The 23,368-nt window shown below is 53.7% G+C and overlaps 1 protein-coding gene across 1 annotated transcript; it reads right to left on the reverse strand.

Annotated features, from left to right (window-relative positions):
* Positions 1 to 334: 334 nt before the first annotated feature.
* Positions 335 to 18,962, reverse strand: nrps1 (uncharacterized protein; the record flags this gene model as incomplete). The annotated part of the gene is made up of 8 exons (XM_056618384.1): positions 335 to 3,019; positions 3,072 to 4,699; positions 4,751 to 5,411; positions 5,464 to 5,843; positions 5,908 to 17,518; positions 17,576 to 17,878; positions 17,970 to 18,386; positions 18,444 to 18,962. The coding sequence occupies 8 exons, from the start codon at positions 18,960 to 18,962 to the stop codon at positions 335 to 337; spliced, it is 18,204 nt and encodes a 6,067-aa protein (XP_056474543.1).
* Positions 18,963 to 23,368: the final 4,406 nt, after the last annotated feature.

The raw sequence follows: 23,368 nt of genomic DNA on the forward strand, positions 1-23,368 counted from the left end.
GGAGAGATGCAATAGATAAAACACAAAATGACCTACAAGGAAGATGCAGAGAAGAAAGTAATGGAGGAAAAATGTTGACATAACGTCCGTCTATTCGTCCAATCCGTGATGAGGACATATGAAAGAGAGTAAGGGAGTTCTGCAGAGCAGCCACCAAATGCAAGTAAAACACCATGATCATAGTAACAAACACAATGAAATAGGAAATATAGGAAAGATCCAACGAAAGGATGTTTTTGTTTTTCTCCGCCGCGTCTCCATGTTAATATTTTTTCTTTTCTTTTTGGTTTTGTTTCATGAGCCAACGTCAATCGAAAGACACAAAAGAGACTCATTAGGCTCGACTGGAAACCACGTTGTTCCGTCGAGTCAATTTTCTCGCCAATGTCACGGCCTTGTCCCATGTCTTCTTCTTCTCGACCTGAGGACGAACAGAGCGATCGGGCGAGGCAGCGCCTGTGGCGTACTCAGGAGCCATGTCTTCCTGGCGCTTGGCATTGTGAAGAGCCAGAACAGCCATTTGACCCAAGAACGAAGGGTGCTCGAGAAGATCCTCGAGCCGAACCTTGAGGCCTTCCTGCTCCAGGAGCCAAACAAGCTGAGCCATGTTGAAGATGTCGCCGCCAAGGTCGAAGAAAGAAGAGTCAAGCTGGAAGGCTGTCTGGTGCTTGGGCTTTTCGTCGCTGTCCACCTCAATAGTGGGCGCAGTGCGACTGGGGAGGACTTGGTGCCATGAGCGAGAGAGGATGTCCGAGTGGACCAGGAGCTCTGCAATAGAGCGAGACTTGAGATGGGCACTGAGGAAGTGCTCGTCCGAGGCACGAGGAAGATCGTCAATGACCTGAGAAGGAAGCGAGCGAAGCATATTGGGCGAAGGCAAGGAGGTCGATGGATTGGCGACAAGGGCCTGGGCAGTTTCGCAGACCATGTCGAGGACGCGCTCAGCGAACGAGGGAAGAATCGGTCCCTTCTCAGAGAAGCCCAGGGTGACGTTGAGGTTGCGATCATCCGCAGGACGAGAGACCATTGTCAGATCGGCGAAGTTGTCGTTGACGCCTGCACCTCCCATGCGGTACTTGTTGGTGTCGAGCTCCAGCGATCCCTCATAGTCGACATTCTGGTGGAAGACCGAGGTGGTGAAGTAGGTCCAAGCAGGCCAGTTAGTGCATTGCTTGATGATCTCACGGAAGCCGAGAGACTCGAATGGCATGTTAGAGACCTGTTGATCTTGCAAGAAGCGGAACAGATCAACACCAGTCCACTTCTCTTCAAGCTTGACGCGGACGGGGACCACGTTGACGCAAGGTCCAACCGTGTTTTCAATACCGGGGACGGTCGCATTGCGGCCGCTGATGGTCAAGCCGAAGACAATATCGGACTGCGCAGAGAGCTTCGCGAGAGTAAGGGCCCAGGCTGCCTGCATGACGGTCGCGACAGTAACATTACCGAGGGCGGTGGGCGGCACCTCGATTGTCTTGCGGATTTCAGTGAAGGCGCCGATGTTTTGGAACATAGATGTGCCCTTGCGACGGACGACCTGGGTCATCTGGGATCCCTTGAGGAGGTTGGACCAGTGGTTGTAGTGATCCGGAGTAATGGTGCCAGGAAGTTGACGAAGATAGCTGGCATACGGAGTCACTGGAGGCAGAGGGCTGCCCTCGTAACCGAATTTAATGGCCGACATGATTTTGGAGAGACACACTCCGTCGTACTGGGTGTGCGACAACCGGATCATGATGCGGTGCTGGTCGCTTTCCTTCTTCTTGACAACGTAGAATTGCACGTACTGCTCGCCCTCCCGAGGACCATATTCACGGTCGCGCTGCTGGAGGGTGGAAGTGAACTCGTCGAGTCCACGATCGGTCTCATATACAAAGATGCTGGGGCGGATCTTGCGCAGAACGACCTGGAAGAATTGGTCGTGGAAGCAAACGAAAACAGTGCGGAGGATATCGAAAGCATCAACAACCTTCAAGCAACTTTCACGCAGGCGTCGAAGATCTAAGGGACCATTTCCTTCCAAGAAGAAGTAGTTCAACATCCATCGCGACTTGAAAAGTGTCGCAGTCAAGGACATGGCTTGGAAGTCAGTCACCGGCAGCACGTCGGCGATACCACCCTTGAAAACACCAATCTTGGGGCAAATTCCGCTCTGCAATGAGGCATCATCCACAGCCTTCGAAGGACGGAGAACTGAAATGCTCTCGGAAGAAGGGGTGGGAGCCAAAGTTGTCGGCTTGCTGTCAGGAAAGGCATCCACCTCCTTGTGCACAGGCTTGAGATCAGCGTTGAGAATCTGCTGCGTGACGTTGGCTGCGCGAACAGTAGCGAGCATGTCTTCAAAGACAGGGTTGTTGAAGACATCGGCAACAGTAAGAACAAGACCCTCTTCGCGGGCCGCGCTGACCATCTTCATGGCGGTGATACTGTCACCACCAAGCTTGAAGAAGCTGTCCTGATGTCGCACTACGTTGGGTGACAGACCCAGGGCAGTACTCCAAAGTCTCCAAAGTCTCCTTTCCACATCGGCAGACATCCCCTCCTCGCTCGATCGTGAGGTTGACGAGCAAACACCTGAATCATCTGCTCCTCCCTGGAGACCATCCAACGGGAAAGGCGAGCCAACGGAGTCGGGGTGACCATAGCCAGAAAGACTGTCGGTCGCCATACCGGGCACCATCAGCTTGCCATCCCTCAACATTTGACCGATGATCTCATGAACACGGTCATCAATGATCTTTTGAATGGCAGTGCCATCCAGACTCTTTCTGTTGGTCTTGGCCTTTTCAGAGATGGGGCCCTGAGAGTTGTCCCACTCAAAGGACTGCTCAGTGAGGACTCTCTCCTCGAGTTTGGTGGCCGGAATGGTCGCGGAAGGCGACTCGATGAAGCCGGTGAAGACTTTGGCGATGGCATCCGCAAGCGACTGAGCTTGGTCATCAGAGACAACATCATTCCAGTAACGGAGCATGATGCCCTCATGGCCGCGAGAAATGTCAACGTTGACAGTAACAGCATACTGTATCAAGTTAGTACAGATCGTGTGTCAATCTGGGTAGCATATGAATTACCTCGCTAGGGTCGTGAGCATGCTGGAGATCGAAAGACAGACCCTTCTCCCTGGTGCCACCGGCAACAGTGTGGTTTTGGATAGAGAGGGTTGTGTTGAACAAAGACTGTCCCTGCCATCCCAGCTCATGCTGGATGCTGGCGAGGGAGCAGCTCTGGTGGGGAATGCTGGCAATGTAGTCGGCATTCACTCGCTTAGAAATATCCGCGAGGGATTGCTGTGCAGAGAATTTGACGCGGCAGCAAAGCATGTTGATGAAAATACCGACCATGTCCTGAATACCGTTGACAGGCGCATCGCGACCGGCAGACAGGTATCCGAAGCAGACATCGTCGGAAGCAGTGAACTGTCGAAGGACCATAGCCCACGCAGTCAGGGTGAGGTTGGCCAAAGTGACTGAAGCTCCTTCACAGAAGCTCAGGAGCTCAGGGTAGCGGTTGAAATCCATGAGGATGCCCCTTAGCTCTCGCTTAGTCTGGAAAGCAGCACTGGGAGCGAGATGGCAAGGGCGGACACCTCCCAGGTAAGTCTTCCAGTGTGAAAGAGCTTCGACTTGGCTGCGGGTTCGAATGTACTTGATGTACTCGCTGAATTGGGGACCGGAGCCTTCGCCCAGCTTGCGGTCATACGCCATTGTGAGATCGCGAAGCAGTACATCCACACCACCACCATCAATGATGGCGTGGTTGATTTCCAGTTTGACGAGAACGCGACCGCTGGTGGTCTTGCAAATGGTCATTTGGTGAGAAAGCTTTGCTGGGCGTATGGCATTGGCATCACGAAGAGAGATGGCAGCCAGCTTCTCCTCCACTTGGGAATCGGTGCACTCCACGCGAAGGATGTTGTCGTTCAGTTTCTTGAAGACCAGTTGATCAAACGACCCACCGCTGTAATTGCTATCGATGAAGGTGGTTCGGAGGACCGGGTGGCGATCCACCAGCATCTTCCAGGATCGTGCGAGTCTCTCCGGATCCACCTTGCCAGAGCGGGCATCCTTGATCTCGAAGATAGTGTGGAACATGTAGGCACTGGGGTCGCGGAGCTGACTGAGCAGCAGACCTTCCTGCATAGGAGAGCAAGGGTAGATGTTCTCGACTTCGGTCTTGCTGCGAATGCCAAGCTTGCGGAAGGTGTTGCTGATGAGAATCTGCAGGTCATGGTAGTTGATTGGCAGAAGGGGGTAATCGCTTAGAGTGGGCTCTGCAGGGGTGTTTCTCAGGGTAGCAAGATCCTTCTCCAGAGTCTGCTTGCAGTGGAGGATCCAACGACGGATTTGTCCCTCGCGCTGCATCCGACGATTGTAGGCGAAGGAGACATTGAGGCGCTCCTTCACAACAATTGCAGATAGCTCGAAGAGAGCGAATCGAGCAGTATCGGGGCCCATGTCACCAGCGACAGCAAAGTCAGAGCTGTCGAACACGCTGCCCTGGTGACGAAAGAGGGAGTCGGCGCGCTCAAGCTGTTGCAGCCTGCCAAGGTAGTTGAAAAGAATCTCTAGAGGAAGTTGGAAAGCATCAGTGCCGGGCTGCTGTTCGCCAGCCAAAAGGCTCTTGGCGAAGAAAGGACGGCCGTTGTCGGTGATCTTTCGGCGAGTGTCCTTGACGCGCTTGATGGTATCTATCAGGGTACCTGGGTCCAAGTTAGCAGCATGTTGGAAAAGCGACACCCAATGAAACTTACCATCCTGACCGTCGACTAGAAGAGGAGCCATGGTAGTAAACCAACCGACGGTGCGAGAGAGATCAATGCTTGCATCCCAAGGCTCACGGCCGTGGCCTTCGTTGTAGATGGTGGGAAGCTTGCGATCGGTAAAAGTGCGTCTGAATGAGTGCACAATTGCAGCAAGCAAGATGTCGACGGTATCAGTCCCGAAAGTCTCGTGACAGTCCTCGAGGATGAACTTGGTACTCTCCTCACTGAGGGTGAAAGACTCCATCTTGAGATCGCCGTACAAGTTGGAAGACTCCTGCATGCCCCAGTAGGACAGGTTGGGTTGCTCAGGAGTGAAGGGCAGAGCGAGACCTGCATCGCGTGTCTTTACTCGCTCTAGCTGCATAGCGCACCAGCTCTGGAAGGAGAGTGCCTTCTCGTCAGACAGCGAGCCAGAGAGAACAAGCTCTTCAAGGTCTTGGAGAATGATGCGCCAGGAAACCATGTCAACACACAGGTGGTGAGCAACAAGGAAAAGCACTTGGCCTCCGCTACGAAGATTGAACAGGTCGGCAGCGAATATTGGTCCATTGAGAGGGTCCAAGCAGGACTGGCTCTCCGAAATCTTGGGGACCATAGCACGTGTATCGCTGACAGAGTGCGCGCGGAAGCGATACGACTCGTCAACCTCCTGTAAGAGATGTTAGTGAGGCGTATGCATGATATGATCGGGGAGTACATACAGCTGCTGCCTTCTGCTGCCACGTTCCATTCACCTTGCTGAAGCGGGCCCGGAACATCGAGTGCTGACTAGTAACAGCCTTGATAGCACGTCGAAGGACCTCGCCCTCAACACGACGAGAGATCCGTACAGTGATGCTTTGATTGAAGCGCGCAGCACCCTTGTACGAGTTCGTGGATTGCATGTAAAGCTTCTGAACGGGAGAAAGAGCGAAGCTTTCGCCGGCCTTCTCCTCACGGTGAGAAGTTACCGGTGCCTTGGCACTGGCAGTCTGTGCAAGCTCCTTCACCGATCGGCTTTGCAAGATGTCATTGAGGGTCAGGGTCAGACCCTGCTTGCGAGCCCTGGAGATCACGGCCATGCCGGTGATACTGTCGCCGCCTGGATTATATTGTTAATAAAACTGATGATTTCTGATTGAGACTTGGCTCTGTTGGAAACTCACCTAGACTGACAAAAGATCGATCCACGTTCACCTTCTGCAGGGAAATGTTGAGAACCTGCGAGAAAATCTCCCGAACGATTTTCAAGGATCCATCCTGCTCCTTCTCCTGTGGCTTCTCGGGAGCTCCGCGCTTCATGTGATCGTAGTCTTGCATGATCCGCTCGTAGGAATCATCATCAATGTTCTCGAGCCAAGCAGTGATCTTCTTGCGATCAAGTTTTCCAGAGACAAGCATGGGAAGCTTCTTGATTAGAGCCCAGGTCTGGGGCACCATGTAGATGGGAATCTGCGTCTCCAGTTTCTTTTGGACTTCGACGAGACTAGCCAATCCCTTGTTGTTGAACTCGTCTTGATCCACAAGTTCGCATGGCTTGTCGGAGATCAGCTTGTTGTCTGCAGCGATCTTGTTCAATGACATGACAGTAACCAGGCGCTGCTTGAGCGGGCCGGTCTTGGGCAAAATGACAACGGCGTGGCGAATAAGTGGGTCTTCATGCAGTCGATGTTCGATCTCTCCGAGCTCCATGCGCTGGCCGTGGAGTTTAACCTGATGATCCTTACGGCTGATGTACTCGATAGAGCCATCGGCGTTGTAGTAGCAAAGGTCACCGGTCAAGTAGATGCGGCGAGGAGAGGGAATGGATGCCTTCTTGAAGTCCTTCACCCAGGCAGGGTTGTTGATAAATGCCTCGGCATTCTTTTCAGGGTTCTTCAAGTACTCTCGGGCCAGGGCGGGACCTTCAAGGGCAAGCTCGCCAACTGCACCGAGAGGAGCCAATCGGCTTGGGTTCTCAGGGTCGACGATCCAAGTCAGGGTGCTGGGAATACCGTAGCCAATGCGTGCGGGATCACGGTTCGTAGCCACACAAGTGTCAATGACCGCGAAGACACAGGTCTCAGTAGGACCGTAGCCGTTCATGAGTTTAAGTGTGTTAGCCCACTTGGTGATGACCTCATTGGACATCTTTTCACCACCGCAGACAAGGATTTCCAGGGATGGAACGGACGAAGGCTCGATGATAGAAGCAATCGAGGGGGTGAGGAAAGTCCAGGTGACGTTGAGACGGCGGATTGCACCAGCCACATCGTTGAGACGTTCATCCTCACTTGGAACGCATATGCAGCCACCTAGCATGAGGATTGCCAGTGTCTCCATGATAGCGGCGTCGAATGTCAGGGAGGCGAATTGGAAGACTCGAGACTTGGGACCCATTTCGGTCATCGGTCCAAATGCCATAATGCTGCTGACGACATTCCGGTGCTCAACGACAATACCCTTGGCACGACCAGTGCTTCCAGAGGTGAACAGAGCGTAAGCCATGTTGGAGGCCTTCAGGTGGGAGCGAGGCCGAGAAGAAGAATTGAGGGATCCGTAAGCCTTGATAGTCTCCTTGCTGATGGGAATGACGGTCTTCACAACGCGAGTGTAGCGGTTGGTGTAGTTGGGCGTGCAAAGGATCATGTTTGCACCAACATCGGCAAGAATTTCCTCGTGTCGAGAAACAGGGTGATGAGGATCCAATGGGACGTAGGCACCACCAGCAATGAGGATACTGATGAGGGTGACCATCGCCCAGGCAGATTTGTCGAGGCAGACAGGGACAAAGACTTCAGGACCGACACCACGGCCGACGAGGTAGTTGGCGAAAGAGGATGCCAGATCCCAGAACTCGCGGTAGGTAAGCTCTCCATCCCAGGCACAGACAGCGGGAGCGTTTGGTGTTTCCATGGTCTTCTCCAAGATAAACTCGTGGACACAGCGCTCGACAGGAGGAATGTCGCGACGGTTCCAGTGAGCGATTTCAGCCTTGTCTTCGGGGCTGACAACTTCCAAATCGACCAATTTGCCGGTGGTTGACTTGGGGATTGACATGAGTTGCTTCAGGACGTGGCTGAGCTGCTCAGTGATACGCCTTGTCTGCCAGCCATTGATGACCAGCTCATCGTGGTGAACGATGAAGGAGATCTTGGACTTGGAAATTGAACATTCCAGGACCAGTGGATGTGTAAAGAACTCCTCGCTAGTCTCACGCTTCTCGTCGACCCAGATCTTGCTATCCAGTTCACTTTCACCGGACTGGATGACAAGCAGGTTTTTGAAGTTGCAGCCGGTTGCAGTGTCGCTGTTAAGTTGACGAATGCGCTGGAGACCGGCGTGGAGGTGAGGAATCATGTCGGTGGTAGATTTGTTAATCTGGTCCAAGTACTCGACGATAGGCAGCTCGTTGTCAACCTGAACACGAGTCGGAACAGTCGACAAGACGGGACCAGCAATGTCTGCAATACCAGGAAGATCGATGTTTCGTCCAGAAAGAGTCTCTCCGAAGCAAACGTCGCCGGAACCAGTGTGAGTAGCAAGAATAATCGCCCAAGCAGCACGCAGGAGAACAGGAAGGGTGAACTCAACACTGTTCGCAGGACGCGAAATATCCAGAGTGTTGTATTGGGTGTTGCCAGCACGGACAGCATCTGGGACGGAATTCTTGTTCTGGGGGAAGGGGATGCTTGACAGATCCTTGAGATAGGATTTCCAGAAAGCATCAGACTCGTTCATGTCTTTCTTGGTGAGGTACTCGATAAATAGGCCGTAGGGAGTAACTGACTCCTCGGTGCGTGTTGCGTTGTAGTTCTCCTCAACCTTGCGCCAGACCAGGGGAATGCTCCAACCATCGTAGAGGGCGTGGTGGACGGACCAGACGAAGTAGCGAGCAGAAGAACCACGAGGCTGAACAATCGCATATCCGGTCAGAGGAGCACCATTGTGCTTAGGAAGCTCGGTGGTGTCGCTGGGCAACTGCTCGAACGATTCGGCATGGACCCAAGAGATAGGCTCTTCCTTCAGGACCACTTGGGCAAAGTTCATAGCCTCAGTGTGAACAATGCGAGTACGCAGAATCTCGAGATCCGCAACAGTCTGCTGCCAAGCTGCCTTGAAGCGATCGAGGTCGGCACCATTGGCGAGTCGAAAGGCTGGCTGGGCGACGTAGGCACCTTGGTGCTTGAGGGAGAGGGTCAGAAGACCTTCCTGGACAGCAGAGCAAGGGTACACATCGCATATGGAGGACTTGGGAATGGCGCAGCTGTCAATAACCTCATCCAAAATGCTGTTAACGTTGACAGAGGAGGGAAGGAGAGAGAATGGCTCGAGAGCTGCCTTCTTGGGAGCAGGAGCTTCAACAAATTCAGAGCAACCATGTGCCATCTCGATGAGAACAGGAGACTTGAAGATTGTGGCCACATTGAGAGAGATCCCAATAGCCTGAGCAGCTCCTACGAGGTTCATGGCAGAGAAAGAGTCACCACCCAGGGCAAAGAAGCTGTCGTCGTTGGTGACAGATCCGGCCTCGAGATCAAGAGTCTTCTCCCAAAGCGAGCGAAGCTTGGCTTCAATGCCGTCGGCAGAAGTATCGTCCTTCTTAGTCCCAGTACTAAATGTGATGTAGGACTTCAGGACGTCCTTGGACAAAGTCTGTACCATGGCACGAAGGCGACGGCGATCAATCTTGGCAGAAGAAGTAAATGGGAGGTTGCGCAAGGGAAAGAACAGACGAGGCATCATGCTCTGTGGAAGAAGGTCGGGAAGCGAGCTCTTCAGCTTCTGAATAGCATCCATGTTGGACACAGAGATGGGCAGCAGGAGGGGGTCGACGCCGGGGGTTGTCGGGGCAAAGTGGTCGCTGGTGCCACCTTCGACGGAATCGGGATCGTGAACAGTGAAGAAAGCAGCAAGGCCCTTTGCGACAGTTCGCTCTTGAGGGACGACAACGTCGACCGCGACTTGGGAACCTTCGGGGAGAGCACGGAGACATTGGTGCTCGATCTCCTCGAGTTCAATGCGCTGACCGTTGAACTTGATCTGAGTGTCCTTGCGGGAGATGAAGGCAAGAGTGCCATCGCTGTTGTAACGAACAAGATCACCGGTGCGGTACATGCGATCCTTGCGCTTGAAGAGACCGAGCAGTCCGGGGTGGTGACTCCAAGTCGGATCCTCAACGAAAGCAGCCTTGGTCTTCTCGGGGTTGCCAAGGTACTCTCGGGCAATGTTGCTACCTTCGAGCAGCATCTCACCAACAGCTCCGACGGGGAGGAGACGGTTGTAGTTGTTGGGGTCAACAATCCAGACTCTGCAGTTTGCGGCGTAGCCGATAGAGGTAGGATCATTGTTGACGCGATTGCCATCCCAATCAACCTTGACACCAACAGTAGCAACGACGGTGGCTTCGGAGGGACCATAGGCATTGATCACAAATCGGTCGCTCCAACGGTCAATGTGGTTGGAGGGCATCTTTTCACCGCCGGTGATGATGGTCTTTAGAGTCGGAACACTCTTGGGCTCCAGGGTGTTGACGATGGCAGGCGGAGATGCCATGTAGTTGGCCTCCATGCGGCGGATAGCACCACCGAGGTTATTCATACGCTCTTCCTCACTGGGAACACAGACACAGCCACCAGTCATCAAAGTCATCATAATTTCGAGGACACTGACATCGAAGGTGTAGTTGGAGAATTGCAACGAGCGAGTACCGGAGTTCATGTGTAGGGCATCGGTCATGGCAATGGCGGTTGTGCTGAGCGCAGTGTGTTCAACCACAGTTGCCTTAGGTTTGCCGGTGGTACCAGAAGTGAAAATGGCGTAGGCGGAGTTGCTTGGAGAAGGACGAGTTCCAGGAAGAGCAAGAGGAGATTCAGGCAGCTGGGAGATCGAGTTCTGGGAAACTGCGAAAGCCTTCTTGCAAAGCTTGGCCATTTTGGACTGAAGTGTCGAAGAGCACAGAACGAGGTTGGCACCAATTTCATTAATGAGCATCTGCAGACGAGAGTCCGGGTGAGTGGGATCAATGGAGACGAATGCACCACCAGCCTTGAGGACAGCCAGCTGGGCAACAACAGCCCAAGCAGACTTCTCAAAAGACAGGACAACGAATACTTCAGGCTTGACTCCTAGGCTTGTCAGGTAGCGTGCAAGACGACTGGAGACGATCTCAAGCTGGCCATAAGTGAAGTTCTTATCCCAAGAGCAAACAGCTTCGGCACGAGGGTGCAGTAGCGCCTGCTGCTGAATGAGCTCGTCGGCACACTTCTCAACACGGGGAGGGAGGGTTGCGTTCCAGTCACGGATCTGTCTGCAGGAACGCTGAGGGAAGAGGTCCAGATCACCGATTAGGCGGTAACGGGGGTTCGATGACATGATATCGTTCAGGAAATGATCGAACGCATCAATGACATGGGTGACCTGGCTAGAGGTAAGGATGTCCGAGGAATAGCTGAAGTGAATTTCGGCAACCGCGCTATTAACTTCCGCGGCCACGGTGAACTTGTAGTCATTTGCAGTGGTATATGCCCGGACATGGCCTTGAGGGAGGGAAGAAGAGGTGTGGAAAGTCAGGAGGGTGTTGAAAAGACTGGTGTCGTCCAAACCAAGGTGGTGCTTGACAGTAGGCAGATCGGCAAAGTTTTGCAGACACTTGTCGAACTCGGCCTTGGAGTGCTGAAGAGAGTCTTCCAGCTTGCGATCGTTGCTGAGCATCAAACGACAGATGGCAACAGCGAGATTATCCGAGTTTGCAGAAGCAAATCCGAAGCAAACATCGTCAGAGCCGGTGTAGCAGCGCAGCACCAGACCCCAGGCAAACTGGAAGAGGGTCTCTACAGAGACACCAGACATTTTGCTGAATGCATGCAGCTTCTGGGTTTGCTTGTTGAGAGTGCGGGTCGACTTTACAGAGCTGAATGGGTCGAGGGAAATAGAGGGGAAGTTGCAAGGCTCGACATCAGTCAGATATTCTTTCCAGAAGGCGAGGTTGGTTCCACAAAGAGAAGACTGGTGAGAGTTGCGGTTCAAGGACTTTGATCCCGTCCAGCTCTCGATATCGAATGATCGCAGAGCACCTGGCGACAGACCTTGGATCTCAGACTTGAGGGCCTGTGAATTGAGCTTTCCAAGGGAGGTTAGTGGGAGAGAGGAGATAGGGATGTAGCTACTCGGGACCTTGTGAGCAGGGAAGCGGCTAGTAAGATGAGCATGAACAGCAGAAATTGTCGTCTTCATGTCTGGCGACGAGCTCTGAATAACGTGTGTGTTGAAGGATGCCGGTGTGGCAGCTGAGGAGCCAATGAAAGCGACGATAGTGTTGCAATCATCGCCGGGAAGGGTGACTGCATCCACGACGGCCTTTCTCTTGGAGCCCAAATAGTTGTTAATGGATTGCTGAACGCGAGCGATGTCGTTTGAGAAGCCCAAATCTTGACTTGTGGCCTTCTTTCCAATGTACACCAGACAGCCATCACCATTGTAACGGACTAGATCGCCGGTCTTGAAGAACTTCCTGGTCTGCGTAATTTCATATGACTTGTTGGCAAAAGAGGCGATCCAAGAGGGGTTCTCGAAGAATGCATTGCTCTCTTGCCCAGCATTCGCCAGGTACTTCGAGGCCACGATGGGGCCCTCAATCACCAGTTCACCAATGCAGCCAACGGCCACAAGAGCTTGATGGTTACTGGGGTCGACAACCCATGAAATTCCAGACACGGGGAATCCAACAATATTGTTTTGGGTGCTTCGGGTGACCGAAGTATGACAAGAGGCATACGAAGACTCTGTCGTACCAAACAAAGAATGCAATTGGAGGTCCTCAGACTGCCACCTCTCCATAATAGGCTCAGTTGCTGCTTCTCCGACCAGCACTGCAGTCTTCAGGCCGTGGACATCCTTCGGGGAGATGAAGGTGGCCACCGTTGGAGTGAAGCAAGCAACGTTGGCGTGCAAAACATTGATCGAGGCGGCCATGGTAGCAGGATCAATGTCTGCCGGAATGCAGACGCAGCCTCCACGAATGAACGTACCGAAAGTCTCAAGCAAGAAGAGATCGGATGTTTTGGGAGCGAATTGGAAGGTACGAGAAGAATCCGTGAGCCTCAGCGATGCGGCAAATGCTTCAGCTCGGGTGATAATGGTAGCATGTTCCAAGACAACACCCTTCGCGGAGCCTGATGCCCCAGCAGTAAACGAGACATATGCCGGATCGGAGTAGCATGCCATTGAAAGCAGGGGCTCATCCCCGAGATACTCGAGGAGGGACTCGCTCACTGGGACAACGTAAGGAATAACCTCCTCGAGGACTTGAGCCTTCTCGGGAGACGCAAGAGCGACCTGAATCACATTGTCCTGGGCATACTTGTCGACGAGGCCCATCGTCTTCGGCGAGTCAACTGGAATGCAGCCACCTCCAGCCTTCATGACAGCGAGCATAGAGACAATGTGCCAGACGGACTTGTCGAAGGAAATCGGGATCAAGCTTCCAGGACCGACGCCGAAAGTAACAAGGTAGCTCGCCAGGCGAGATGAGAACTGATCTAGCTTGGAGTAGGTGAGGTTACCATCCCAAGCAGTCACGGCCAAAGACTCCGGGCGCTTCTTGGCCATATCCTGAACGACCTGGTGGGCGCAGATCTCAACAGGCTGGGGATTTTTGCTGTTCCAATAAAGGATGTCGGCCTTGTTCTGTTCACTGAGGCTATCGAGCTGGCATATCTGGCTATCTGTATGGGTCAGGATGCTCTCAAGACAGCGAACATAAGTGTTAGCAACGTTTGTCGCCTGGGAATCTGAGAGGTTGGTGGTCCAGTAGTTGAGGTCAATGCGCGCCTTGGAGTCCATGGCCTCGATGTTGATGTAGACAGGGAATTCGGCAGGGTCATGGATCGAACCGACCTCCACACACTCGATGTCACTGCTGACAGCGTCCTGGGCGCCGGGAAGACGGCGGTAGGATACACCAGAGTTGAACAGGTTTGTGTCAGAGAGCTTCAGAGCATGTTGAATGTCAATGAGGGAGGTGTGGCGGTAAGGCAGGCTCTCCATATAGTCGTCCTGGATCTGGTCCAAAACTTCGCTCAGAACTGAATTGCCGGAGACCTTCATCCGGCAAACCATCAGGTTGATGACAGGACCAACAACAGCCAGCACTCCATCTGCAGCAACGTCGCGGAGGGATGCCATGAAGCTGAAACTGACGTCATCACAGCCGGTAAAGTAGCGCAGAGTAAGACCCCAGGCGGCATTGAAAGCGTTGGATAGAGTAATTCCCTTCTTCTCGCAGACAGTCTGGAGCTCGGACAAGTAGGCAAAGTTGACTGGGATGGAGCGCAGAGTCTTCTCCTGAGGAGGCGGGCCATCAGTCAGGACAGGGAATAAGCATGGCTTCGCGTCGGAAAGGTACGAGCGCCAATGGTTGATGCTAGCTTTCTTGGGGGCATCCTGAAGATAGCGCATGTAGTCCTTGAATAGAGGTCGGCGAGTCTCCTCGAGTCTGCCGACATAGGCCAATTGCAGGTCACGAAGGATGATAGAGATCGAGTTTCCATCCATAGCAGCGTGGCTCAGCTCAATGCGGCAGAAGATGCGGCCAGTGGCTGTGTGGCAGATGCTGAACCGATAGGCCGGAGTGAGCTCGCTGTAATCCTTGGGTTCTTGAGCGTCGAAGGTAGCGAAAATATCGCTATCTCCGGAAGACTGCAGGAACACGGGACTGGCATCGTACTCCTTCAATACGACCTGGCAGAAAGGGTCCCCCGGAGTAAGGTTCTCGACGAAAATGGTACGGAACATGGCATGGTGAGCAGTTACTGTCTTCCACGCTTCTACAAGACGGTCGATATTAGGCTCGGTAGATCCAGTACCGCGGACCTCGAAGGTATCGTGAACGGCATAATAAGAGCTGTCCCGAGTTCGGCCCAGTAAAATGCCCTGTTGCATGCGAGAGCAAGGATAGATGTCTTCGATCATGTCGGGAGAGGTGACACCAATGGCAGTCAGCTTTTGGTTGAGCATTTTGTCGAGGCTGTCGTAGTTGAGAGACAACATCGGGAAAGAGCTCAAAGTCAGTCGTGGGTTCATGGCAGTCAACTGCTCCGAGAAAGACAAAAGCTGCTCTTGACAGTTGGACACCCAAGAATGGATGCGATCCTGGTGCTGCATAAACTTGTTGAAAGAAAATGTGAACCGGATCTTGCCACCAGTGACCATGGCCGAAATCTCAAACAGGCCGAAACGGGGAGTATCGCGACCGAAGTCTGCATCACCACTACCCTGACCAGTCTCACCAGCCATCTGATCGACAAGCTGGAAAAGACCGTCCTGACGCTGAAGATCACGGTGCTGACCGACATAATTGAAGGACATTTCGAAGGGATGCGGGTAGGTACCAGACTGCTTGCCCTCGATGGGCAAAACGCGGCTTGCAAAGTCAGCGCGACCATTATCAGAGACTCGGCGACGAAGATCCTTGACCTTGACGAGAGTGTCAATTGGGTCGTCTGACTTGTACGAGTTGACGAAGATCGGGTGCAGAATGGTGAACCAGCCGACAGTGTGCGAAATATCAATAGAAGGATCCCAAACCTCACGTCCGTGTCCCTCGTTGAAGATGGTTGGCAAAGCACGATCTGTGAACGATTGACCAAATGAATGGAGCATGGAAGCGAGGAACAGATCGATGGGCTCGGTATCCAGTGCCTTGTGACAATCAAGCAAGATGGCGTTCGTGTGAGTCGCATCGATCTCAAAGGCAGCACAATCAACATCACCGTAGGTAGTCGAGTGGGTCTTCAGACCCCAGTATCCAAAGTCAGGGGCAGGAAGTTGATCCTTGGAGATTTTGTCTTCGACGAACATGTTCTTAGAGTGCTCAGCCTGCAATTGGCACCAGGTCTGGAAAGGAAGTGAGGCATCCTCGCTTCCTGTCTTTCCAGGGTTCAGGATCAAGTCCTCAAGATCTTCCAAAATGATTCGCCAGGAAACAATGTCGACAACCAGATGGTGAGCAGTCATAGACAACACAGGCGGGTGCTGCTTTTCCCTGAAACGGAAGTAGTCGACTGCCAACATTGGACCAGAGAAGCAGTTGATGCAAGACTGGCTATCCGCAACATGGGGTTTGATGTCATCCATGGAGCGGACAATGTTGCTGCGCCATCTGTATGAGCCCTTTATTTCACGAGTGATCCGCTGGTTGGAAGCTGTGGACCAGCCTGTGTTCTCAAATCGAGCACGGAGCATGGAGTGACGAGAGACGAGAGTCTCAATTGCCTTGCGCAGAGTACGCTCCTCCAGAGGCTTGTTCAGACGAGTGAGAATACCTTGGTTGAAGTGGCCCTGGCCCTCCTTGCGAACGCCGAAATGCAGAATCTGGATAGGAGAGAGGTCGAATGGTTCGTCAACCACCTCCTGGTACGTCATGAGATGCTCGATGGACTTCGCCCGCGAAGCCAGATCCCGGATCGACTTGCTGCGAAGGACATCCTGCACAGAAAGACCAATCCCACGCTTCTTGCAGAGACCAATGCAAGTCATCGCAGCAATGGAGTCACCACCCAGGGCGAGGAAACTTTCACTTAGACTGACATGGTTCTGGGGAATGTTGAGCACACGGCTGAAGACTGCGGCGAGAGCCTGTTCGGTCTCATTCGCAGGCTGAGGCACTTCTGCCTCAGTCACAGCGCCTCCAGAAGACTTGCCGACATCAGGGTCGGTCTCCATCGTGGTCACCCAAGCGGCGATACCCTTCCGATCAAGCTTTCCGGATGGGAGGAGCGGCATTGCTTCTACACAAAGCCAGACTGCAGGTACCATGTACGTCGGCAGGCGTGCCAAGAGTCGCTCACGAATGCCAGGAATAATCTTTGTTTTCTCCGAAGTGGGAATGAGGCGCAGGGGCTCCAAGTCAGCATCGGATTGCTCAGCCAAGAGTCCGACCGACGAGATGACGGCCGCCAGACGACCCTTGGAAAAGCCCGACTTAGGGAAGAATACAGAACAGTGGGTCACGTTGGTGTCCTTGTTCAGTTGGTTCTCGATCTCACCCAACTCAATGCGCTGGCCGTGAACCTTAACCTGGGTATCTTTTCGACCAATGTAGTTGAGGGCACCCATGTCGGAGTTATATCTCACCAGGTCACCAGTCTTGTAGAATCTGCGGTTGGAGCCGCCTTCAGCGTCGAACTTGGTCCACACAGGGTCGTAGATAAAGGATTCGTTCGTTTTGGCCGGGTTATTGACGTAGCAACGAGCGAGGGTCGGACCCTCGAGCAGTAGCTCACCAGGACAACCGACCGGGACGAGTTCGTCGTGGTTTTCAGGGTTCGCCAGCCATGCTCTCACACCAACCGGCAGTCCAATATCTTTACAGTCCGAGTTCCGTGCGACACCAGTGTTCAGCACCGACGCAACACTGGCCTCGGTAGGACCGTAGCCATTGACAAGTTGGATTCTGGACCAGGTAGCCAGTTGCGACTGCGACATTGCCTCGCCAGCCAGGACGAGACTCTGCAGCCCTGGCACGCTCTCGATTTCAATAAAGCCGATGAATGACGGGGTAAAGCAGGCCTGGGTGACCCGCTTCTCATTTATGAAGCGCACAATGTCATTTAACCGGTCTTCCTCGCTGGGGATGCACACACAAGCACCATGAATCAGAGGAGTGAGCGACTCTGCCAGACTGGCGTCGAATGTATGCGCCGCGAATTGCAAGGCGCGTGTCTCGCGGAAGATGCAGAGCCCAGCTCCGTGGGCCATGGAGCTGGACAGGAAGGCCCGGTGCTCGAGCAGGGTGCCCTGTCGGTCGTCAGCTCTCAAATTTCATGAATCACGGTCGGCGTGGCCAAAACTTACCTTCGGCTCGCCCGTCGATCCGGAGGTGAACAGGACATATGCGGCATTCTGGCTGGTCACACCCGATGCCAGGTCGACTCCCTCGGCCGGCGCGGGCAGACGGTCCATCGTCTCGCTACAGAGTGGAATGAGCGTCTTCACAATAGGTCTCAATGCGTCGGCGCGCGTCTCCGAACATAGCGCAACGTCCGCATGGACAGATTCGATCAGCCGTTGCAGACGGGAGGTTGGATGCGTTGGGTCCAACGGCACGAAGGCACCCCCGGCCTTCATCACGCCAAGCATAGCAACGATATTCCATTTCTTGCAGATTGTCAGCGCCACCGCCACATGCATTCCATCTCGACAACACCCGCGGCCGAATCATCGTCAGCCGCAAGGAATCAAAACTCACCGATTTATCAAACAATAGTGCGACGCGCCGTTCCGGGCCGACGCCCTGCATGCGCAAGTGACAGGCCAGCTTCGATGCCAACTGGTCAAGCTCGCCATAGGTGAGGCTGCCATCCCACGCGCAGACAGCTTCCCTGTCTGGCCCGCTCAGCGCTTGCTCGTGGATGGCATCGTGAATGCAGCGGTCGTGGACCTGGGGTACCTGCGCGGTCCACTTGCGGATGCGTTGCCAGTCATTCTCCGAGAACAAATTAAGCTGGCTAATAGCGGTGTTATCGGAAGAAAGCACTTTGGCAAGCATCTGCTCGAAAATATGGGCCACGCTCTTCATTTGGTCGCCAGACATGTCGCCGTTTCGCCATTCCAGGAAGATGTTGATGTCCCGGCGCAACACCTTTACATGGAGACGTACTTGGCACTATACACCGGTTAGCAGAGCCCATTTCCAATGATCGCGAGATTCTGGGTTTCGTACCTGGCCTGGCAGAGCACTGGCCAGCATGGGTTTAGAGGGTGCCGACGAGGGATCGGCAGTTTTTCGATATGTGCGCAGCATCAGGATGGTGTTGAAAGGCAGGTAGCCCTGAGAAACGCCCTCTACGCTTCCGGCACCGCTGAGCTGTTCGATTCCATCACCGCTCCGCACTTTATCTACAATGGCCTTGATGGAGTCGTTCTCGTCAATTGCCAACCGGATGGCCGACAGTTCGGGGTCGGGGGTGGTGACATTCGACCGCTGTACATGGTGTCGAGAGGAGATGGAGTCACCGTCGATGTGTTGATAGCCGAAGCTGATATCCTCGGAGCGGATATAGTAGTGCAGGACCAGCGCCCAGGTGGCCTGCAGTATGGATTCCAGACGCCCTTCGTGCCAGGCGGTTAATAACTGCGCACATTGCGAAGAGGTCGGTCTCGTCTTCATGGAAACCGGGCGTTTCGGCCCGTCGACCGCGGGGGCGAAGCGAGGCAGGTAGCAGTGAGAGGATTGGGCCATAGTGGTCGGGATGTATCTCTAGGGGAATGGCCGGAGGTTCGAAGCAAGTTCGGTCGGGTACTTTTTGGGAGGAGGGGAGAACAAAGTCGTAAGCTGTACTGGTGTTTTCGTTCTTTCGAGTTGTTCTATCCTGCCGTGGAGTCGATGAAGCGAGTGTAAATTGAGAGCCCTCGAATTAGCTGGATCGTAGGTCCAAAAGGAAGGTTATCTCAGGAAAGGGTGCCACGCGAAATCGGATGGTCTCCGTGGTTTTAAAAGAGTAGACGGTTTTAATTATTTTTTTCCTGCTCTGCGGCCAAAATAGTTACGCTATCGGTCATCGGGACTAGACGCTGCATGGCCATGCTCCAGCTCGTTCGGCAACCTCTACTATGCGCGGGATTACCGTAATACGACCGGACCACCAATGGCACTGCGGGGGAAGTTTCTGGCGAATTCACAATTCAGGATCCCCCATGTATCTTCCTTGCATGGGGTTCGGATCTAGATGAGCAAAGGGTTGGAGACGCCACGGCCAGTGCGCCGGGTGGATCGGTTCTCCCTGGTGGAACCGAGTCAGACAGCGTCTTAAGTCTTGCCTAGGTACTAGGAAAAGTACTATCTACCCTAACGGGCCCTCAGAGACGAATGGTGCCCTCCGAGCTATCCAGCTACGGCAGTAATACTGAGAGCGGTTGAGGGCGAGAGCAAATACCCGAAATACTACTCAATTGTACAAAAATATCTACAAGACTAGAAAAAAAGCAAATCTGCAGGGGTAGGGACGGCCTATTCCTTTTCGAGCTATCCTGAATACTTTTCCCTTTTTCACTTTCTTTTTTCCAACCACTTTTGAATTTCCTTGTTTGGCATCCGCCACCTGCAATTTCCCGATCCAGCAGGCTTGTGATGCGGTCTCGAACGTGGTTCAGTAAGGCGGACGCCAGGCTGTCAATGCGAACTTTCATTCGGGACCACGCTACCGTCATCACAGGGCGCGGTATTTTTGAGCATTTCAGCTCCTGCTTCCTCTGTGCTGTCGGACATCATCTGAGCCGGGGATCGGCCGGTGACGAGGAAAGGCGGGAAGTGCATAGGGTTTGAAGTTTGGGGATTCTCGAAGCCGAGACAGAACACCTTAGGATGACGGATATCCCCATCCCATCCAGATCAGCAGGGTCTTCGCATCTGCATTGGCCCACCCGAAAACCTCACAAGACGAACTTTCCCATAGGTAGGGACTGTCATCAAGTTACACCGACTGCGACGATGCACACATGGCGAGCTCCACAGCCGCTCACCTCTCCTATTGCTGTGAGCTACAGCTACATCATTGTACACTATACCCCTGCACTGAACAGCATCGGCAAGGTTCACGATGAGACGGGTCGATCGCGGGATGATTTACCGCGCAGTCCAGGAACCTCAGGTGAACGCGACGCTCCGAGGCTCGCACTGATGCCGACAGGACCATACTGCGCGTGGAGCTGTCTCGCATTCCTCTCGTGTGAGTAAATTCGCCCAGCTGCAGTACAAGAGTCGGTGGGCAAAACGCGGCGCAGCTTCTTACCTCAGATGGATCTTTCCGCCGAGTCTGGTTGAATGCTGCCTCAATTGGGAATTTTTGGTATATTTTCTGCCCTTTTGGTCGTCCAGCGGTCTCGCACTGTCCAGAATTGGATCTACCCGCAACTCCTCCCTCTCTTCTCTTCTCATCCCTCACGCAGCCACCTTTCGCACCCAACGGCGCTAGGCACCATTGGTCGGAGTATTTCGTGCGGCTAAGGTAGCCAGCTAGTGGCGACAGGTGAACGGCACGCCCGGCAATGGATACGATTCGTCCTAAGGGTCAGTCACACCCAGATCGAAGCCCCTTCGCGGGCAGCTCGGACGTACTCGGTACCTCGACGAGACCTGTGGGGTTCGTGGCGCAGAAACATACAGCCGGTCAGGCCAAACGCCGTCGAACGCGAGCCTCCCCTTGTCGACGCTAGCGCCGGCAACGCCAACACTGGCAGCCCTGTCGTGCCCAAAGGAGTTCTGCAAGGGCGTCAAGGGATAATCGCGGGTCGATCCGGCGGGGCAGCCACTATGATCGACCTATTGCAGCCCCACGACCGCGATGGCTGGTCCATCGGTCCAAGTCGCGGACATGTACCTGGTACCTCGCGCGGCGTAGGACCACCAGCTTTGGTGGGGGACCCCGTCGACCGACAGAGGTACTGTACCTTAGGTCCGTTGCGCTCCCCGAGGGACTCACCTTCTCCCCGAGTTCATGATACACGTCAGAAAACGCGATCTCAACCAAACATTGCTATTAATTTCCATCGAAGCAGGGGAAAAGGAGGTTCCCCTGGTCTGCTCCAACCCATCGAGGCACCGGAAATACAATCCCATCCGATCGCAACCTCGCTTACGAGGAACCCTCCGTATGATTGCTTTTGCACGTAGCATTTGTCCCGGAATGCAGGAAACGGGGACGGGCTGTCGTACGCCAGGTATTTCTCCGTCCATGTGGCGACCTGGTTGTTTTCTTTTGTTTTATCACTTTGTTTTCCTTTCTTTTTTTCTTTTTTTTCCCCTTTTGTTGTTGTCTTGGTTATTTTTATTTTCTTGATTCTATCTTCGCTACGGTAGAGATCGTCGGGCACACAACCCGCGTTCTGGTAGAGAGAGCGTCCAACGAGGCTTTAACCTCGCCCACCGGCCAGATGGCGTCAAGCTAAGGGCTTGCACATCCTTGTCCGGCAGACGGTGCCGCCCGTCTCATCTTGTTTTAACAGCCGGTGAACGCCTGGACCAACGTCGGATCAAGTTCGGTGGAGTTCCGCAGTGACCAGTAAGAGGGCCACGCGCCGAAGGAGAACGAAGGACACTAAGGGGAACTAAAGTCACTAGGGGCCGCATAGGCGAACGGGAAATGGGGGCTGCCGGTGATGCCCGGTTTAGTGGTGAATCCTGAGCCAGCAGAGCCACTCAATGGCTTGGATGGGGCCGTTAGTAACCATCGGGTCCAGTTCTCAGCAGGATGAGAAACGCACTACGCTCGTAGCGCCCGCAACTAGTTAGGTCCCGCGCACAACAAGACGCTAGAAAACAAGCCATGGTGCTGATCCCCTTAGGCATCCAGCCTTGACAGGTCCAAATCCGATCCGTCAGATCGATCTCATCGGGGGAGCAGCAGCTAGAGAGGGATATATATCATGTCGACCAAGCCACTGGGAACCAACAGGACTCCATATCCATACATATATTATATCCTAGTATAAAGTGGACTGCACTATCTAATGCCTGCTGTGCATAACAGAGGATTTGGAATCTACTGCATTCCTCCATTGTTCTCTCAATGCATCGACAGGAGAGGTACCTTGTCTACCCACTGCGCTTGCATCAGACACACTAAGGATGTTGTCTCTGGGGTAAAAAGTACCATGTAGTTGACCCACTTCGTCGCCACCCATCAACCACGCTGTCGATGGACAAAACAGGATTCATCCCGGTCGACCGACAGACGCCTCACTGCCTGGGTAGCTCGTCTGGCTCTTGCCCTGTGAGGTACAAGACCCTGGGCATGCAGCCCGGCGCGGCCACGGGAAGGCCTTCCACGCCGTCTCGCATGCGTGGTGTCTCGCCATCCTGGTCATGATTGAAATGCGCGTGAGCTCGACTTTGGCCCCACGGTCTCGTCCGAGCAAAAATGGTGGCCAGAGCAGTTCCTCCATGGCCGATTAGCAATCCAGCAAGATTGGCCCATATCCCTCGCGAACAAATTAGCGGCCGGCTTCACCCCAGCTTGCCCGCGATGTGGGAACAAAAGAAAAGCAAATCCCGACCTTGACAGCAGGTGGAGGGCGCTGGGTGGACCGACCGGAGCCCATCCAAGCAGGGTAGGCAGATATGGCAATGAAAATTTGCACAAACAAGCAAATCCTATATTCCACGATACATTTTTGAGTAGTTGTTGGTCCAGTTCAACAGTAGTCCTTCGGATGGCCATGGGTTAGCTCCACCGCGCCCTCGCGATTGTGTACGTGTGTGCCAACGTATACACTACACGAGCAGGACATCCGAAATAGCCTCGCCCGACCCCAAATCGTATCTGCGAGTTACGCGAGCTGAGGCTGTTCCGGCATAGAGGATACACCTGACACATAATTCCGATCCACACCGAGTCGTTGGTTGTACGGGACAACGAATGGCCTTGGGCAGCGTTCTGTCTGACTTCAGCTTCTGTTCTATGCGGTCAAGGAAGGTTCACCAAGACCACTGCAGTGTTTCAGTATGCATTCAATGCACTCATCGCGTCAAGAATGAACAAGAAATTCTCAATACTCCAAAAAAACCCCAAAAGGAGGTTAGTGTCAGCGGGATCGACCAGATGATTTGCTAGGGTCATACCTTAGCGTCCATCGTACGGCCATGGAGCA

The sequence above is a fragment of the Penicillium argentinense genome (assembly GCF_028826775.1).
Source record: "Penicillium argentinense strain IBT 30761 chromosome Unknown utg000005l_segment0_segment0, whole genome shotgun sequence".
Classification (NCBI taxonomy): Eukaryota; Fungi; Ascomycota; class Eurotiomycetes; order Eurotiales; family Aspergillaceae; genus Penicillium; species Penicillium argentinense.